At 43.7% G+C, this 18,886-nt stretch overlaps 1 protein-coding gene across 2 annotated transcripts in view; it reads left to right on the forward strand.

The window, feature by feature from the left end:
- CYFIP2 (cytoplasmic FMR1 interacting protein 2) overlaps positions 1-18,886 on the forward strand; it is a 135,931-nt gene that overhangs the window by 16,135 nt on the left and 100,910 nt on the right. For both annotated transcript variants that reach the window (XM_032158487.2, XM_032158490.2), the window contains exons 2-5: positions 3,088-3,227; positions 5,377-5,466; positions 13,115-13,192; positions 15,194-15,295. In XM_032158487.2, coding sequence (XP_032014378.1) covers positions 3,111-3,227; positions 5,377-5,466; positions 13,115-13,192; positions 15,194-15,295 — 387 coding nt within the window. In that variant the 5' untranslated portion in view covers positions 3,088-3,110. The remainder of the gene's footprint in view (positions 1-3,087; positions 3,228-5,376; positions 5,467-13,114; positions 13,193-15,193; positions 15,296-18,886) is intronic.

Here is an 18,886-nt window from a genome sequence, read left to right on the forward strand (position 1 = left end):
ATATGGTGAAAGCAGCAGCAAGAGAGTGGGCAGTGTGGGGGAGGGAGGTGCCGCACACTTTTAAAATGACCAGATCTCCTGTGAACTCAGAACTCACTCATCACCAAGGGGATGGCCCAAGCCGTTCATGAGGAACCTGCCCCCAGGATCCAAACACCTCCCACCAGGCCCCACCTCCAATAGTGGGGATTAGAATTCAACATGAGATTTGGGTGAAGGCAAGTATCCTAACTATATCAATGGATGTTTGCTGTTTTCAGTTTTTGCTATCACAAGTAGTCCTGCTGTGAATGGCCTTGTGCATATATCTTTGCGTATTTTTGTCAATGCATCTTTGGGACAGATTCCTAGAAGTGGGATTGCTGGTCAAAGGGTAAAATGCTTATGGAAGTTTGTTAGATAGATATTGCCAGATTTCCTCCTATGGGAGTTGTGTCATTTCGCCATCCCTACCAACAATGTTTGGGAGATCCTGTTTCTCCATAGTCTTGCCAACAGCATGTGTAGTCAAACTTTTGGATTTGAGTCAATCTAATCAGAGAAATGGCGTATCTCCTTGTAAGTTTCATCTGGATTTTCCTAATTGAAAATGAGATAGGACACCTTTCAAATGCAGTCTTCCTGGTCTCCTGGTTGGAACCCAGGCATTTTGTTATTAAGAAGCTGTGCACATGATTTTTTGGCACAAGCAGGGCCAAGAACCATTAATGCAGATTGTTTGAAAGCACCTAGCATAGAGGTTGATATGAAATAAACCTCCGCTTATCAAGTGTAGTCTCAAAATGCGAGCGTGAGCCCTTGGAAGTACGTAGTAATGAAGCTGACTTCAGACTATGGAGCTGGACAAACCTGGGTCAGCCCTCCCTCCACCACTTGCCAGCACTTGATCCTATGAAATTAAATGCAGGGGTTCTGTTTGTTCATCTACAGACTGGGAATAATCATAGTACCTACCTTTATAGGGTGGATGCAAGATTGAAATAGTCAAGTACTTCGCATAGCGTCTGACACAGAGTAAGGGCTAAAGAAATGTTTTACTATTATTATAATTGGAATTAATGAAGAGAATTACTAGGGCTTTGGAGGTTGAAGATCATTATGCCCAGTAAAATCATTACTCCCTCCTATAAAATGGACTTAGTAGTAGTGTAAGAAGGAAGACAGTCTTTTTTTTTTTTCTTTCCTTTTAATGGATCAGTCAAGTGGTTTTGCTGTAGAACTGAATGCCATACTTAGAATTGTGGGGGAGAGAAGAGGAAGAAGCTTAGGTGTGGAGAGGACCTGAAACCACCCTAGGAGACCAGCCTTCTGCAGAGGGCAGATGGGGAAGTTACCTCTGGGCTCAGTGAGCCCTCACTGGATGCAGCATTTGCTGTTGCCGTGGTACGTGATGGGAAGGTGTGTTTGAGAACTGGGTGAAATGTGAATCTAGTTAGCTGCACAGCAGCCAGTGAAGGCTCAGCCCCAATCTGCCCTCCCAGCCTTGGGCCTAAGGCAGGTATTAGTCTCAGGGCAGCATGACCTTGGGTATATTCTGCAGTTGTTTTAGTCCTTTGCAGACCCTGGACCAAATTCTTCTGTTGATGGTCCTTTTTCCCCCTAATGTTAGACGCTGTATTTCCTAACAAGCAAGGCAAACTCACTGACATTCACAGGAGAAATTCCAGCCCAGGGATCTCACAGCTCCCTGGGATCGAATGTGGTCAGGAAGGGGTTCTCAGACAAGCACAGTGGCCCTTCTCTTTGTGTCCTTTCTCTTTGTGTCCCTCTTAATCATGTGTGTTTAGGGTTGGCTTTATTATTATTAATAATATTTTTCTAAAACTCAGCTTTTAGTGTTTTTGTTCACCTCTACTGTTATGTTTTATTTTGCTTTGTTTTTTGCTTTATGTCTGCCTTTGTAACTCTCAGTCCCTCTGTTCTCATTTCTGTGGGCTGATTTTTGTTCTCTTAAGGTTTTTGAGTGTAACGTTAACTTCATTTAGTTCCACTTTCCTTTCAGCTAAATGTGTTGAAGACATTTATTAGTGCTTTCCATCTTTCATTTCTAAATATATTATCATTTCTATTTGAATTCCTCTTTAGTTATGAATGACCTTGAAGTATGTCTTATAAATTTTCAAAGGTATGGGATTTTATTGCTACAGTTTGCATTATTGATTTCTAATTTCATTACATTATATTTAATAATCAGTGAGTGTGACTTGTAGGCCATCATTTTTTAAGAAACTTGTGGGAACCTGATTTATAGCCTAAATCATGATTAGTTTTTAAGCAGTGTTTCACATATGTTTGGGGGGGAAAATGAGTATTCTCTTTGCTGGGTGCTGAGTTCTTAAAATAGGAATTAGCTCAAGTTGGGTAACTGTGCTGTTCAGATTCTCTTCAGCTTCTAATCCTGCCAAACATACTGTCAAAGCAGCTGCACTGTGCCAGGGTCTAAGACACAGAAATGTCCATTTAGGGCTGATTTGTTTGATGTGGCTCACAAAACATACCCAGGTCAGGGAAGACAGTGGCTTTTCCATCTTTGCAAAGAAGGTTGATTTGCAGGAATTAAGTTATTTTAATCCAAGTTTAATTAGCCTAAAAACCTGGGCTCTGGTTTTCAGTTGATTATCTTGGCTGTCACGATCATGGATAATTGTATTGCATGGTAATTTACGAGTGGAACTGATAAATATCCTTATGAAGAACAAAAGGTGGAGAAACTAACCATGACCTATGTCCTCACGTCCCACTTGAGGTCCCTCGCTCATGGTCACGTGGCTGTGTGGGCATCACATAACTTCTCTGAGCCTTGATTTTTCATCAGTTATATGGATAGGGTACCATCTTCCATGTTGATCACAGAGGGTGGTGGTGAGGGTCAACCAAGTGCACACAAAATACTTTGTTAGCCATAAAGAGATCCTGAGATATATGAGATACACGTTGAGAGCACCTTGGGAAGAAGTGGTGAGTGGAAGTGGCCTCAGTGCATTTTAACTCTCTTTATTCTCCCAAAGGACGCTGGACATGGTGCAGTTAAGAAGAATTTTAGAGGCCCCTGAAATTCTCCACTGACCTTCTCTTCCTTCCCCGCAGTGCAGAATACAGAAACTGCAGCCATGACCACGCACGTCACCCTGGAAGATGCCCTGTCCAACGTGGACCTGCTTGAAGAGCTTCCCCTCCCCGACCAGCAGCCATGCATCGAGCCTCCACCTTCCTCCATCATGTACCAGGTAATGGAAATGGCAGATAGCACCAGGGGGCCCAGGAATTCTGGGGATTCCCTAAGAGGATTTGCCCTAGGCAGAGGGAAGGGGAGGTCTGCATTTAGAAAGTGAAAGGTTGTGAGCTGATGGAGTCCTTTATGCACTGGTAGAGCCGAGTGTAAGGAACAGATTAGCTACTAAATGTGCTGCAGGACTGTTTCCCTCCCTCCCCCGGGGAAGTCTTGTTGATCTGCTTTGACCCCCAAATACCTTCTGGGCTATTCTTGCTGCTGTACCAACCAAGGTTTTGGCAGCTCTGGCCTCATGAATTAAATGTTGCAATTTAGAAACCCCAGAGCCTGCCTGGGTAATTACTTTTCCTTCATGCATGTGAGTAGGGCACTACAACACCCCATACAACACCCCATAGCAGCTCATGGCTCAGGGAAGCTGGTCACAGTTGTTTGCTCTTGCCTAAGAGAGCAGAGCTTGTGATAAACCACCATCAGATTGTTCCAAACTATGACCTGTCAGGGCTGGGAGTCAGTATAGCCCCTTGTCTGGGTGTGCCAGGCCAGAGGCCATGTTAAGAAGGAAGTCAGTGTGGCGATTCCTCAGGGATCTAGAACTAGAAATACCATTTGACCCAGCCATCCCATTACTGGGTATATACCCAAAGGACTATAAATCATGCTGCTATAAAGACACATGCACACGTATGTTTATTGCTACACTATTCACAATAGCAAAGACTTGGAACCAACCCAAATGTCCAACAATGATAGACTGGATTAAGAAAATGTGGCACATATACACCATGGAATACTATGCAGCCATAAAAAATGATGAGTTCATGTCCTTTGTAGGGACATGGATGAAACTGGAAAACATCATTCTCAGTAAACTATCACAAGGACAAAAAACCAAACACCGCATGTCCTCACTCATAGGTGGGAATTGAACAATGAGAACTCATGGTCACAGGAAGGGGAACATCACACTCCGGGGACTGTTGTGGGGTTGGGGGAGGGGGGAGGGACAGCATTAGGAGATATACCTAATGCTAAATGACAAGTTAATGGGTGCAGGAAATCAACATGGCACATGGATACATATGTAACAAACCTGCACATTGTGCACATGTACCCTAAAACCTAAATTATAATATAAAAAAAAAAAAGAAAGGATATGCTAATTTGAAAGTCTTAGCTGTGTTTGACCTTTTGATAGTTCTCAGACTGCTACAGGAGACTAAATATAAATACATAATAAATTCTTAAATTTCATTCAGTGGATGTATGAAGCACATGCTTGAAGGTTCGGCCCGTAAACGTCATTGTTTCCCATCTTCTAACCCAGATTAAAATTTTAATTATATGAATATCTTTTTTATTATAAGCAATACAGAAAAGTATACAAAAAAGTATACAAAAACATAAATTTTTTCTATAACTATGCCTATATATACCTTTTTTACCAAGTATACATATATATGTGTGTGTGTGTGTGTGTGTGTGTATATATATACATATATATATATATTTTTTACCAAAAGAGAACCATACTATATTTATTGCCTTATGAGTTGGCTTTTTAACTTAAAATTTATTATGGATATTTTTTCCGTGACAATACCACAATACTACCACATCAGGCTTAGCCACCTCATGGTACTTAAAAGTCCATTTATGGATATGCTATTTATATATATTTATATATATATATATATATTTTTTTTTAGCCTTTCACTGTTGATGGATATTTGGGTTGTGTACAGTTTGTTTTAATCACAAAAAACTGCCACAGTAATTATTCTTGTACCTATATATCCACACCCTTGGGTGAGTATTTCTGGAACTGCCAAATCAAAGCAATGCACATCTTAACTTTTAGCAGCTATTTGGGCTTGTGGAGTTGAAGCATCTGCTTCTGAAGCTCAGCTGAGTGAACCTGATTACTGATGGGAAGCAGATGGCGGGCCCTGTCATCGCCAGCTCCTGCCCAGTGTGATTGAGAGTGGGACTTTGTGGGGAAGGGGCAAGATGAAAGGTGATGCAGTAGGAGGTTTCCACAGAGAGCTTGCATTGTTTGTTGGCAGCAGTTTGCCCTCTGGACACCCAGCCAACTTGGAACTGTTTTCTAACAACCAAAATGTTCCTGTCCTCTAATTCCACAGGCTAACTTTGACACGAACTTCGAGGACAGGAATGCATTTGTCACGGGCATCGCAAGGTACATTGAGCAGGCTACGGTCCACTCCAGCATGGTAAGTCTCTGTGACCCACGTGTGCAGACATGCTCCCTGCTGGGCTGGCAGGGGCCGCGGGCAGCTTCTCACGCAAGAAGCATGTGCTCAGCTACTCTAAGAACCACCTGCCTCAGTCAGAATCATCTGCTTAAGCCCACTCTTACATTCTGCCCTTTCCCCTCTCAGTGCCTAGAAACATACAGTTCCCCTTTATCGTCCAGCTTTGCGAATCCTACTCAACTGTTAGGGCCCAACTTAGTCTCCACTACTCACTTCCCTGAGCTCCTATAGCTTTTTGGGTTAACATGTGATTGGATCCTGCCTTGTTTATAGGTTAAGGAATGTGTGGAATTTTGTCTCTTGAGCAGAGCAAAAGATTCCTTGAAAAAGGGAATTGGCTTTGGTTTTGGAATAACAGTTACTCAAAAAAGCTGATGGCCTAAATCATTTGCAAATAGGGCCAGTTATTATTTTCTCTCTTAGAGTCTGATTCATCTGTGGAGGGCTCCTCCCCTTCTCTGTTGGGCTTCCATTGATTTTATTCTCATGCAGCACTGCAATTTAAAGAATTCCAAATTCTGTGTTCATAGACCCTGCCTGTGGTTCCATAGACCCTGCCTGTGGCTCCATAGACCTTTGACGCTATATGTCTTAGCTCGTTTTGTGATGCTATAACAAGGAAACTGCAGACTGGGTAATTTATAATAAATAGAAGTTTAGGCTGGGTATGGTAGCTCATGTCCACAACCCCAGCACTTTGGGAGGCTGTGATAGGAGGATCCCTTGAGCCCAGGAGTTCGAGACCAGCCTGGGCAATGTGGCAAGACCCTGTCTCTACAAAAAAATTAAAAATTAGCTGGGCAAGGTGGCACACACCTATAGTCGCAGCTACATGGGAGGCTCAGGTAGGAGGATTTCTTGAGCCCTGGAGGTTGAGGCTGCAGTGAGCCGTGATCGTGCCACTGCACTCTAGGCTGGGCAATAGAGCAAGACCCTATTTCAAAAAAACGAGTAGTGGCTTATTGGCTCATGATTATGGAGGCTGGAAAGTCCAAGATTGAGGGGGCAGTATCTGGTGAGAACCTTCTTACTGTATCATGTCATGGCAGAAGGCATGACATGGGTGGGAGAGAGAGGGACGGGGTCCAGACTCATCCTTTATGAGGAACCCACCCCCATAATAACAGCATTAATTCTTTCATGGGGGTAGAGCCCTCATGACCTGATCACCTCTTAAAGGTCTCACCTCTCAACACTGTTACACTGGAGATTTAAGTTTCTAACACATGAACTTTGGGGAACACACTCCAACCATAGCACTGTATCGGTTATTTCCTATAACCTTGTGTTGACAAACCCTGCTCATTCATTCAATAAGTATTGTGTCGCTGGTGCCTGCAGAGGACTATGTAAATGCTGGAGAGGTATGCAAGGACAGATAGGGGCCAGTCCTGATCCTCAGTGAGTTAAGTGGGAAATTGACAAGCTTACTATTTATCGAATCCTTTTTCTATACAGATATTTTAGATGCATTGTCTCATTTGCTCCTCACATCAACCCTGTGAGGCAGGTTCTATTATCATATCCATTTTGCCAATGTGGAAAACTGGAGCCCAGAAAAATTATATAACTTACTCAGAGTCCTGCAGCTGACAAGTGACAGCTCTAGATCAAGGTCTGCCTGACTACAAAACCTTTGCTCCAGACTATGCCTTGCAGACAAACGAAAATACACGAAGTTAAGGGTAAATGTCATGGTAAAAGTTCAAAGTTCTGTGTTTTTGAAGGAACCTTGAGAGAGTCAGAGAAAGCTTGATGTAGGAAGTGGCTTTTGTGTGAGGCCTTGTAGGAGGATAATGATACCTTGTAGATACAGTATACTTTAAAATATATGTAAGGCATTTTCATATATTATATTATTGGGGCTTTATAACAGCCCTGTGACTTGCAAAGGGATCATTATGTCCATTTTAGGGATGAGAAAACTGAGGCCTAGAAAAGTTAATAAGCAGGTTGCTCATGATCCCACAACCAGTAAATCACAGGACTGGACCTGAAATCCAGGACTGACTCCCAGTCCTGATCTCTTTCTCCTGTTCCGTGCTGTCTCACACAGTTAGAATTTTACCAGTCAGAGATGAGACGGGGAGAGCACACCATGTGGAAGAGCCAGTGTGAGCAAAGGCACAGGGCAAGGATTTTCAAGGAGTGACTGGTTTGGACTGTAAAGTACATCTAGGGATAGTGTTTACAGATTCCCTACAAATAAAGGGTCGGGGCATAGAGGCTGTATTCGTTTGCTTGGATACCATAACAAAGTGCCACAGACTAGGTGGCTTAAACAGCAAAAATGTATTTCCTCCCCATTCTGGAGATTAGAAGTCCAAGATCAAGGTGTCTGTAGGTTCAGTTTCTCCTCAGACTTTTTTCCTTGGTTCCCAGATGGCTGCTTCTCTCTGCATCCTCACATGGTCTCTTCTCTGTGTGCACACATCTCTGGCACCTTCTTTCTGTGTGTCCAAATTTCCTCTTTTTATAAGGACACCAGTCAGATCAGGGCCCTCTCTAATGGCCTCATTTTAACTTAATTACCTCTTTAAAGGCCCTGTCTCCAAATACAGTCACATTCTGAGGTCCTGTGGGGTTAGGGCTTCAACATATAAATTTGGGGGGCACATAATTCAGCCCATAACAGAAGGCTTTAGTTTATTTAATAAAAAATTAAAAGCAATGGAAAAATCTTTATCCTTAGAAGAGATGTGAATAGAACGCTGCTTGGGGGACAGGTTCCATGTGTTAGTCATATGTAGAATGAGTTGCAAGTAGGAATGAGGCAAATAAATTAGTCAAGATAACTAAAGTTATCTACACTGCAGGCATTCAAGGCTGAATGAAGGTGATGGCACTGGGGTACAGCTAAGAGGATATGGATGTGAGGGACACTGGCTTAGCAGTCAGCTGGGACTGCACTGACTGAGTTCCCAGGAAGACCAGGTCAAGACACCAACAGAGCAGTTGGAAGGAGGGGCTAGGTTGGAGGGTGATAGTGTTCATTTTCTGTTACTGACCTGATAGAGCGTCACAAACTTAGTGACTTAGAAAAACACTGATTTATTTGCTTATAGTTCTGTAGGTCAGAAGTCTGACGTGGGTCTTACTAAGTTAAAATCAGGGTGCCAGCAGGGCCGCATTCCTTCTGCAGGCTCCAGGAGAAAGTCTGTTCCCTTGCCTTTTCCAGTTTCTAGAGGTGTCTGCATTCCTTGACTTGTGGCCCCCAGCCAGCAGTGACATCACTCTGATCTCTGCCTGCATCTTCAAATCTCCTTCTCTGACTCTTCTGCCTCCCTCTTTTGCTTATGAGTACCTTGTGTTTACACTGGGCTCCCCAGGATAATCCAGAATAACCACCACCACCCGCCTACCCCCATTGCAAGGCTCTTGGTCGCATCTGCAAATTGCCTCTTTCCATGTGAAGGAACATATTCACAGGCACCAGGGATTAGGATGCAGACATCTTTGGGGGACCATTATTCTGCCTACACAGGAAGAGTGTTGATGTGGCTTAGGCATGAGTCATGAGTGGCATGCAATGCCGACATTCCTGGATAACACCAAAATCTCCCTTCAGTCAACAGTGTCTTCCTTGTGCCTTCCCCAGTCTTTCTAGGGTAGCTTATCAGCAGTAATGTGCACGTATGAGATGCTCATCTTTTTGTATGTCTCCTGTCCCCACTTGGGCAAGGTGAATCTCTCAAAGGGCAGGATACCCAGAGAAAAGGAGGGGAAGTGCGTAAACCACATAATTGACCAACTATGTGGAAGAGTTGAGAGTTCTTTGCTGGGGTGAGATGGGGGCTGAGTGATCACTGGATCTGTCACTACATAAAATCTGAGCTATACTCACATTGGGTTTAAGTCATGGACTTTCAGAGTATTAGAAATGTAAAGGACCTTAGAGATCCTTAGTCCTGAAGCTGTCAATGTGGGCTGCACAAGAGAATCAACCTGGGGATTGTTTAAAAACACCAGTGCCCCACCCCATGCCCAGGGATAAATATTTAGTTAATCTGGGGCATGGCTTAGGCATCAAAGTTCCCCAGACGACTCTAATATATAGCCAGGGTTGAACACGAATGATTCAGGCCAACTCTTTACCTCCAAGTAAGGAAACTAAGACATTACAAGTTAAAAGATGGGCCCAAGAAGAGTGAGGACCAGAACTCAAGTTTCCCGAGACCCCACCCAGGGCTCTTTCCACCGCACCATCCTAACCTCTACATTCCAGCATAATTACACCACAGATCTGGCTGATGGCCAAACTCTCCATAGGGCAGAGTTCACATTCTTCTTGTTCACTGTGCTGTTCGTAGCACAAAGCACAGAGCCTAGGACCCATGAGTGCCTAGTTAAACATTCACTGAATGCATGAGTTGGAATTAACACCCATCGGCAGGCAGGTTGGTGCTAAAAGTAGACACATGTTCCTTGCGTGACTGTCACTTCCCCTTTTTGACACGTGTTCTGAGGCAGATGACTGCGGGACCCACGGGCTTGATTGGTTCTCCCTGGTCTCAAGGACAACATGTTACTGATTTTTAAAGTTCTCTAAATTAATCATTGAAAGTGTGACTTGTCAATGACATTTGCTGTTGAAAACAGAACTGTCACAAGTAAATTGATCTGCTGTTGTACTAATAAGATATTATGAAATGGTGATATGTGAATTTAAAAATAATGTTCATTTTTTAATATAGAAAGAAACATTTATAAAAAGAGATGGCCTAGTAAAATTCTTTCTTTGTTGATTTTTTTTCAAGGTGTATTTCCATTTAAAGTGTACAATTCAGTAGTTTTTAGCATGTCCACAATGTTATACAGCCATGGCTACTACCTAATTTTCATCACCCCTAAAAGATACCCTGGACCTATTAGCAGTCAATCCCAATTCCTCTCACCCCGCCACCTCCTGGCAGTCACTAATATACTTTCTATTTCTATGGATTTGCCTATTTTCATCTAAATAAATAATCCAATATGGACCTTTTGTGTCTGGCTTCTTTTACTTAGCATAATGTTTTCTTTCTTTCTTTTTCTTTTTTCTTTTTTTATTTTTATTTTTATTTTTATTTTTTTTGAGATGGAGTTTTGCCCTTGTTGCCCAGGCTGGAGTGCAATGGCACGATCTTGGCTCACCGTAACCTCCACCTCCCAGGTTCAAGCGATTCTTCTGCCTCAGCCTCCCGAGTAACTGGGATTATAGGCATGCGCCACCACACTTGGCTAACTTCGTATTTTTAGTAGAAACAGGGTTTCTCCATGTTCGTCAGGCTGGCCTCGAACTCCCGACCTCAGGTGATCCACCTGCCTCGGCCTCCCAAAGTGCTGGGATTACAGATGTGAGCCACCACGTCTGGCCAGCATGTTTTCAAAGTTCATCCATGTGGTAGCGTGTATCGGTAGTTCATTACTTTTTATTGCCAAATAATTAATTGTATGGATATGCCACATTTTATTTATCCATCCATCCATTGATGGACATTCAGGTTATTGGGCTATTTTGAATAAGGCTGCTATGAACATTTGTGTTACATGCAAATCTTGAATCTACACATTTTTTCTGTGTGGACGTATGTTTTCAGTTCTCTTGGGTATACATATACCCAAGAATTACTGGGTCGAATGGTGACTCTGTGGTTAACGTGTTGTGACACTGCCAGATTATTTTCCTGACTCACTTCACAGATTACCAAGAGTATGTGTATGTGTTCCATTTAATTCTCAAAGAATTCTATGAGATTATTATTATTATTATTATTATCATGATTTAACAGATGACTAAGTGGAGAATTTTAGGATAAGTGATTTGCAATAGACTAAAGGGCTAGTAAGTGATGAAGCTGGGATTTGAGCCCAGATATTTATATATGTATGTATGTATGTATGTATGTTTGAGATGGAGTCTTGCTCTGTCGCCCGGGCTGGAGTGCAATGGTGCAATCTAAGCTCATTGCAGCCTCTGCCTCCCGAGTTCATGCAATTCTCCTGCCTCAGCCTCCGGAGTAGCTGAGATTGCAGGCACCCGCCACCACACCTGGCTAATTTTTGTATTTTTAGTATAGACGGGGTTTTGCCATTTTGGCCAGGCTCATCTTGAACTCCTGACCTCAGATGATCCACCCGCTTCAGCTTTTCAAAGTGCTAGGATTACAGGTGTGAACCACCGCACCCAGCCTTGAGCCCAGGTATTTGGACCTTGAGTTTAGGTCTCTTTCCACAGTAGCAATTCCTTAGTGAGATGAGTCATCACTGTATTTTTTCACGTTCGTTTTTCATGCTGTTGTTGGTTTTCCCATCTGCTCTGCTTATTATTAAAAATTGATATTAATCATTTTCCTGCTTATGAGATAGTACATGGGCTGTTATAAAAGTGTGAAAATTATAGTGCTATATGACTTTTGAAAAATTGATGCAAAACAATCCAGTCTCACAGAGAGCTTGCTATTCATAGCTTGGTGCATGTTGCACTGAAATTTTTTTTCAATACATAATAATGTAATCACCTGATGGGTTTTTCCTGTCCACTGCACAGACAAAACCAATTCACTGAGACAGTAGTATTGCAGTAAAGAAAGAGTTTAATCAATATGAGGCTGGCCATAAAGGAGACAGTTATTATGCAAATCAGTCTCCCCAAAGGCTTGGAGGTTAGATTTTTCCAGGATAGTTTGGTGGGCATGGGGCTAGGGAATGGGTGCTGATTGACTGGGGATGCAGTCATGGAGTGTGGAAAACAGGCCTTATGTGCTGAGGCTGCATCTGGGTGGGGGCCATCGGACCAGTCGAGTCCCAAAAGTCCAGGTGGAGTCAGTCTGAAGAACTTCTCAAAAGACCAATTTTACATTCTACAGTAGGGTTGGTATTTGTAAGAGCAATTGGGGAAAGCACAAATCTTGTGACCTCTGGCCACATGACTCCTGAATAGTAAGAGATTATGGAAGGTATGCCTACATCTTAAGCAGAATTCACACACCTCTCATAATCCTAACCTTGTGGACTTTCATTAGTTTCACAAAGGCAGTTTAGTTTTGGAAAGGGCTATTATCATCCTTGCTTTAAGGTTAAACTGTCAACGAAATTCCCCCCAAAGTTAGCTTAGCCTACATCCAGGAATGACCAAGGACAGCTTGGAGGTTAGAAGCAAGATGGAGTCAACTATGTCAGATTTCTCTCACTGTCATAATCTTTGCAAAGGCAGTTTTGATAATATACTTTCATAACTATTTCTGTTTTGTTTTTTAACCTATCTGCTGTACATACTATTTTGCTACTTGCTTATTTTCTTGCTAACATTATATCTGGGGGGCACATAGCTCTGCCCCATTCTTTCTAAGGTAGCCATCCATCTGTTTAGGAAAATGTGGCCTGAGGATGAGTTCTTCTCAAACTCATTGTGTATGTGAGTCATCTGGGAATTTTGTTGAAATGCACATTCTTATTGCATAGGCCCAGGGAGGGACCTGAGATTCTCCATTTCCAGTAAGGTCCCCAAGTGATGTCCATGCTGTGGGTCCATGGACCATACCATAAGTCGTGAGGATCTGGGGGCTTTGGAAGCCTGGTGGCACCCGTCTGGTTCCTCCCTGCTGAGGCTGTTTTACCATTTCAGAATGAGATGCTGGAAGAAGGACATGAGTATGCGGTCATGCTGTACACCTGGCGCAGCTGTTCCCGGGCCATTCCCCAGGTGAGACTGTCCTTGATGTGTGTCTCTTTCCCCTCCGGAGGGCATTACTAACCCCTACTTCATCCCCAAACCAGAGAGCTGAGCTTTTTTTCCCATGTGGTAGGGAGTAAAGCAGGTCTTCTTATCCAAGGAAGAACCTGGAAGACATTTAGAGAGCTTCCCATAAAAGTGATGACAGGGACCCATGTCGAGGGACTTAAAACGCATTTGTTCAATATATTTTATTTCCAAAGCAGTATATGGTAACTACATGACACCAAAACCACTGCAGAGGGTATGAAGTAAAAAGCAAGATGTTCCCACTGCCTCAGCCCAACCACCCAAACCCACCTCCCGCCATAGGATGGCCATGTACACTTTGTGACATGGTGACATATTCTTCTGGATCTTTTTCCTGGCATGAACATTATTTTGTAAATTATTATTTACAAAAATGTATTGTTTCGTGTTTATATTTTTCTGCCACTTGCTTTTTTTCCACTTAATTCTTAATTACTGACTTTTGTCATGTTGACACATACAGATATTTTTATTACCATCAGTGCCATCATCATGTAATTAGTGGGTCCCATGGCAACAAAATCAGCAAGCCACAGGTGTGTAAAGTAAACAGAAACTATTCCTCCCCCTTCCTTCTAATTCTAGGCCCCAACAATAACTACTATTAACAATTTGGTTTGCATCCTTTCAGATTTTCTATGCCTGTCTTATATATGAGCACACATGCTGTTTTGTTTCACTTAACAAAAATGGGACCTGACTGTTCTGTCACTTTTTTCACCTGTTTGTGGTGACTTTGTTTCCTGGTTACATAGAACTGTCTCATTCCTTCTAACAGCTCACAGTGATATTATGTGATTGTAGCATATTTTATCCACTTAATCGTCAACTGCTGGATATTTAGCATGATGCTGCCACTTTAAGACTTTCTCTTTTTTTGTTTTGTTTTGTTTTTTTTTGAGACGGAGTCTCGCTCTGTCGCCCAGGCTGGAGTGCAGTGGCGCAATCTCGGCTCACTGCAAGCTCCGCCTCCCGGGTTCACGCCATTCTCCTGCCTCAGCCTCTCCGAGTAGCTGGGACTACAGGCGCCCGCCACCACGCCCGGCTAATTTTTTTGTATTTTTAGTAGAGATGGGGTTTCACCATGGTCTCGATCTCCTGACCTCGTGATCCGCCCGCCTTGGCCTCCCAAAGTGCTGGGATTACAAGCGTGAGCCACTGCGCCCGGACACTTTAAGACTTTCTAAGCAATAGTGTGAAGAATGTCCCTGTGCTTACCTTGGCTCGCTCTTCAGATCCCATGTATCCATTAGCAGCCTTGGCGTGTGCGTTGTGAGGATGTCTGCCATGGGATTCTGATGTGCACACTGGTGAAAACTGCAGAGCAGGGGAAATGGGCCTGGGTGGGTCTAGGGGAGCTTTGTCCCAGGTGTATCTAGAACAATGGAAAGAACATTTCTCTCTGCTTAGAATCCAGCTGGACCCCGCTAGAGTGGGGACAGGGGAAAGATTGAAGGAGAGAGAGCTTGCGGATCAATGTGAACATGTCAGTAGCTCACGGACAGGGCACAGAACTGAGAAAAAGGAAGGAGGGTTCTGTTCTTGGGACCAACTGGTTCCTTTCCTGCAGCCAGTGTCTGGGGAGCATTTCTGCCCCCTGCCAGATTGGTGAAGCAGGGGCTACCCAAGTCTCCTCTTACTGGGATGAGCATATCAGTTATCATCCAAAATCAGGTATATTTGAGAGTGAAAAGGGGCCCTATTAATAAGAAAACAGGGCCGTGCATGGTGGCTCATGCCTGTAATCCCAGCAATTTGGGGGGCTGAGGTGGGAGGATTGCTTGAGCCCAGGAGTTCAAGACCAGCCTGGGCAACATAGTGGGACACCATCCCTACACAAACTATAAAAATTAGCTGAATGTGGTGGTGCATGCCTGAAGTCCCACCTACCAGGACCGCCTGGGCAAACCAGGATGTGTGTGTCCCCACCATCCCCCACAGGTGAAATGCAACGAGCAGCCCAACCGAGTAGAGATCTATGAGAAGACAGTGGAGGTGCTGGAGCCGGAGGTCACCAAGCTCATGAAGTTCATGTATTTTCAGGTGAGTGGGGAGGGGCAGGTTTGCATCTGGAGAACTGAAAAGGCCCCTAGTTTTCTAACCACTGGGGTCTGCAGTTTTGTGCCATGTTATTTATTCACTAAGCAAATATTTTTTGACTGTGCCCTGCATAACCCTGGGTGAGCAAGACTGATGAGTCTCCCCACCCTCGTGGAATTTTCATCCTAGTGAGTACGTGAGTGCGTTTTGTGTAGGAGGAAAGAGAGACAATAAGCAATACACATTAATATTCAGGGAATAATAAGTGCTATGAGTAAAATAACATTTTGAAAAATTCTGGGTTATAGAGTGCCTGTGATGTGAGTGCTGCTTTAGGGACAGCCTCTCAGGAGGTGGCATTTGAGCTGAGACTCAAGGGAGAGATAGAGGCTAACGTGTGATGACCAGGAGGAAAGGGTTTCAGGCAGAAGGTACCACAGAGGCAAAAGCCTTGAGGCTGAGGCTGGAAGGAGCTCGCTGTGTTTAAGAAATAGAATGAAGTGCCTGGGTGTGAGGGAAATGGGAAGGTGGGGTGTGGATATGCAGCCTAGGTGGGGAGCATGGCCTTTGGAGGCAGAGAAGCCCAAGTCACATCCCTTGCCCTTTCACTCTCTAACCGTGTGTTTGTGAGTTATTTAATGTCTCTGACACCTTGGGATTTTTCACCTTGCAAAGGACCGGCTTCACAGGTTCATGGTGAGAATAAATGAGGTCTGTTTGTAAAGAGCCGAGTAGGACCCTGGTCAGAGTAGATTTCACAAATAGCTGCTGCTGTTAGCATCATGGACCTGCCTTCGGGAGCCCAAAATCTTTTTGGGAAGGCAGGGCCAAGAGAGAAGAACTATCCAGAAACTGATTAACTGTGAAACTGAGAGTCTCCTGACAAGAGGTATTTACAGAAGGGAGGATCTGGAATAATTTAGAACTGTGCTGTCCAGTGCCATAGCCATTAGCCGCATGTGGGTATTTACATTAATTAAAAAGTGACAACATGAAAAACATAAAGATTAAAAATAAAGATAAGTAAAAATAAAATTTTAAAATCAAAGCAAGAAGTAGGTTGGAAAAAAAATAAAACGAGACAACATGAAAAATTCAGTTCCTCAGTAATCCTAGGCACATTGCAAGTTTTGAGTGGCCACGTGTGATGGTGGCTGTCATATTGGACAGTGCAGATATGGGCCATTTTCATCCTCACAGAGTTTAGTTGGATTTAGACTCTGGAAGGAGAAAGCGTGACTTAGTCTGGTCTTTGAAGGAAAGGACTGACTGACTCAGGCCCATGGAAGCGGAATGGAGCTCAATCGGGGCCATCATTTCTCTTCCCCCTTCCTTCCCTGCTTTCCTTTTCTTCCTCCTCTTTCTTTCTTGCTCTTTCTGGGTTACTTCAGTAGCCTCTTTCTGTTGTTGCTGTTCAACTGCCTTTTAAAATTTTTGGTACCAGTTTTATAGAGATATACTTAACATATACCATATAATTTGCCCACTTAAAGTGGATAATTTAGCAGTTTTTAATATATTCACAGAGTTGTACGTTCATCACAACAATCAGTTTTATTTATTTATTTATTTATTTTTGAAACAGAGTCTCTCTCTGTCGCTCAGGCTGGAGTGTAGTGACACTATCTCGGCTCACTGCAACCTCAGCCTCCTGGGTTCAAGTGATTCTCCTGCCTCAGCCTCCCTCCCGGGTAGCCAGGACCACACGTGTGTGCCACCACAACCAGCTAATTACATATATATATATATAATTTTTTTTTTTTTTTAGTAGAGATGGGGTTTCTCCATGTTGGCCAGGCTGGTCTCGAACTCCTGGCCTCAAGTGATCCACCCGCCTTGGTCTCCCAAAGTTCTGGGATTACAGATATGAGCCACTACAACTGGCCCATAGTCAATTTTAGAACATCTTCATTACCCCCAAAAAGAAACCCCACGCCCTTTGGCCATCACCCCATAATACCCTCATCTCCCCAGTCTCAGCCCAAGGCAACCACTAAGCTACTTTATGCCTCCATGGATTTGCCTATTCTGGACATTTCATATAAATTGAATCATACAACATGTGGTCTTTTGTGTCCATCTGGCTCTCTTCAGTTAGCATTATGTTTTTAAGGGTCATCCATGTTACAGCATGTGTCAGAATTTCATTCGTTTTTAGGACTGAATACTATTCCATTGTATGGATATACCACATTTTATTTATCCATTCATCAGTTGATGGACATTGGTTTATTTCCACTTTGGGGCTATTATGAAGAAGCATTGATCGTTCGCATACAAGTTTTTGTGTGGACGTATGTTTTCATGTCTCTCAAGTAGAGACCTAGGAGTGGAAGTGTTGGCTCAGATGGTAACCCCACCTTTAAGCCTTTAAATACCCACTTAACTCTTCTCTCACATCTATCTTTGCACTCTAGAGTCTGTTCTCCTCACAGCAGCCAATGTGACTCTTTTAAAATATAATTCAGGCCATGTTATCTGGCCTCAGAACCTCCCATATCTCCCCCGCTCATGCAGTGTCCAAGTCTGAGCCCTCACAAAGGCCTACAAGAGCCAGTGCCCTGACCCCATCTCTCTGCCTCCTTCCTGCACTCGCTCCACTTCAGCCACCCTGGCTTCCTTCCCATCCCTGGAACACGCCTCAGGGCATTCACACTGACCTTTGAGTTACCCCGTAAGCCTATTTTCCCTCCTCTTTCAGCTTCTTTTCCTGAAAGTCACTTCTTGAGGATTCCATCTCTGATCTTCCTCCTTAGAAGGACAACCCCTCTGAGCCCTTCTGCTCAAGCTTTCCTTCTTTATTTTTCTCCATAGCACATACCACGTTCTAATAGATCTGTGTATTGTTTTTTGTCTTCTCTCACTAGAATGTAAACTCCTAGGCCAGGCGTGGTGGTTCATGCCTGTAATCCCAGCACTTTGGGAGGCCAAGGCAGGCAGATCACTTGAGGTCAGGAGTTCGAGACCAGCCTGGCCAACATGGTGAAACCCAGTCTCTACTAAAAATATAAAAAATTAGCTGGGCATGGTGGTGCATGCCTGTAATCTCAGCTACCCAGGAGGCTTAGGCAGGAGAATCACTGGAACCCGAGAGGCGGAGGTTGCAGTGAGCCGACATCGTGCCACTGCACTCCGGCCTGGGTAACAGTGAAACTCCATCTCAAAACAAAACAAAACAAAACTAAAAACTAGAATGTAAATTCCTGAAGGCAGAATTTGCTTGCTTGTCTGTTTTTCTCTTTTGTTTCCTGCTCTACCCCAGGACCTAGAATGGTGCCTGGCACATAGTAGATGGCTATTAAACAGCTAGTGGATGAATGAACCTCTTTTCCTCTCGGCATGTCTCTGACTCTTGGTCTCTACCTTCTTATCGACTGGTACCTGACACTGTCCTAGGTGCTGGGAATGCCAAAATGAATAAGACATAATGCTCAGCCAATGTATGTTGAATGAATGCATTGGTTTGAGTCACATGGGGGTAGGTTCCAGGCTCCCCTCAAGAAATCAGCTTCGGGCCGGGCACGGTGGCTCATGCCTGTAATCCCAGCACTTTGGGAGGCCAGGGCAGGTGGATCACGAGGTCACGAGATTGAG

The sequence above is a fragment of the Hylobates moloch genome, unplaced genomic scaffold, assembly GCF_009828535.3.
Source record: "Hylobates moloch isolate HMO894 unplaced genomic scaffold, HMol_V3 SCAFFOLD_6, whole genome shotgun sequence".
NCBI lineage: Eukaryota > Metazoa > Chordata > Mammalia > Primates > Hylobatidae > Hylobates > Hylobates moloch.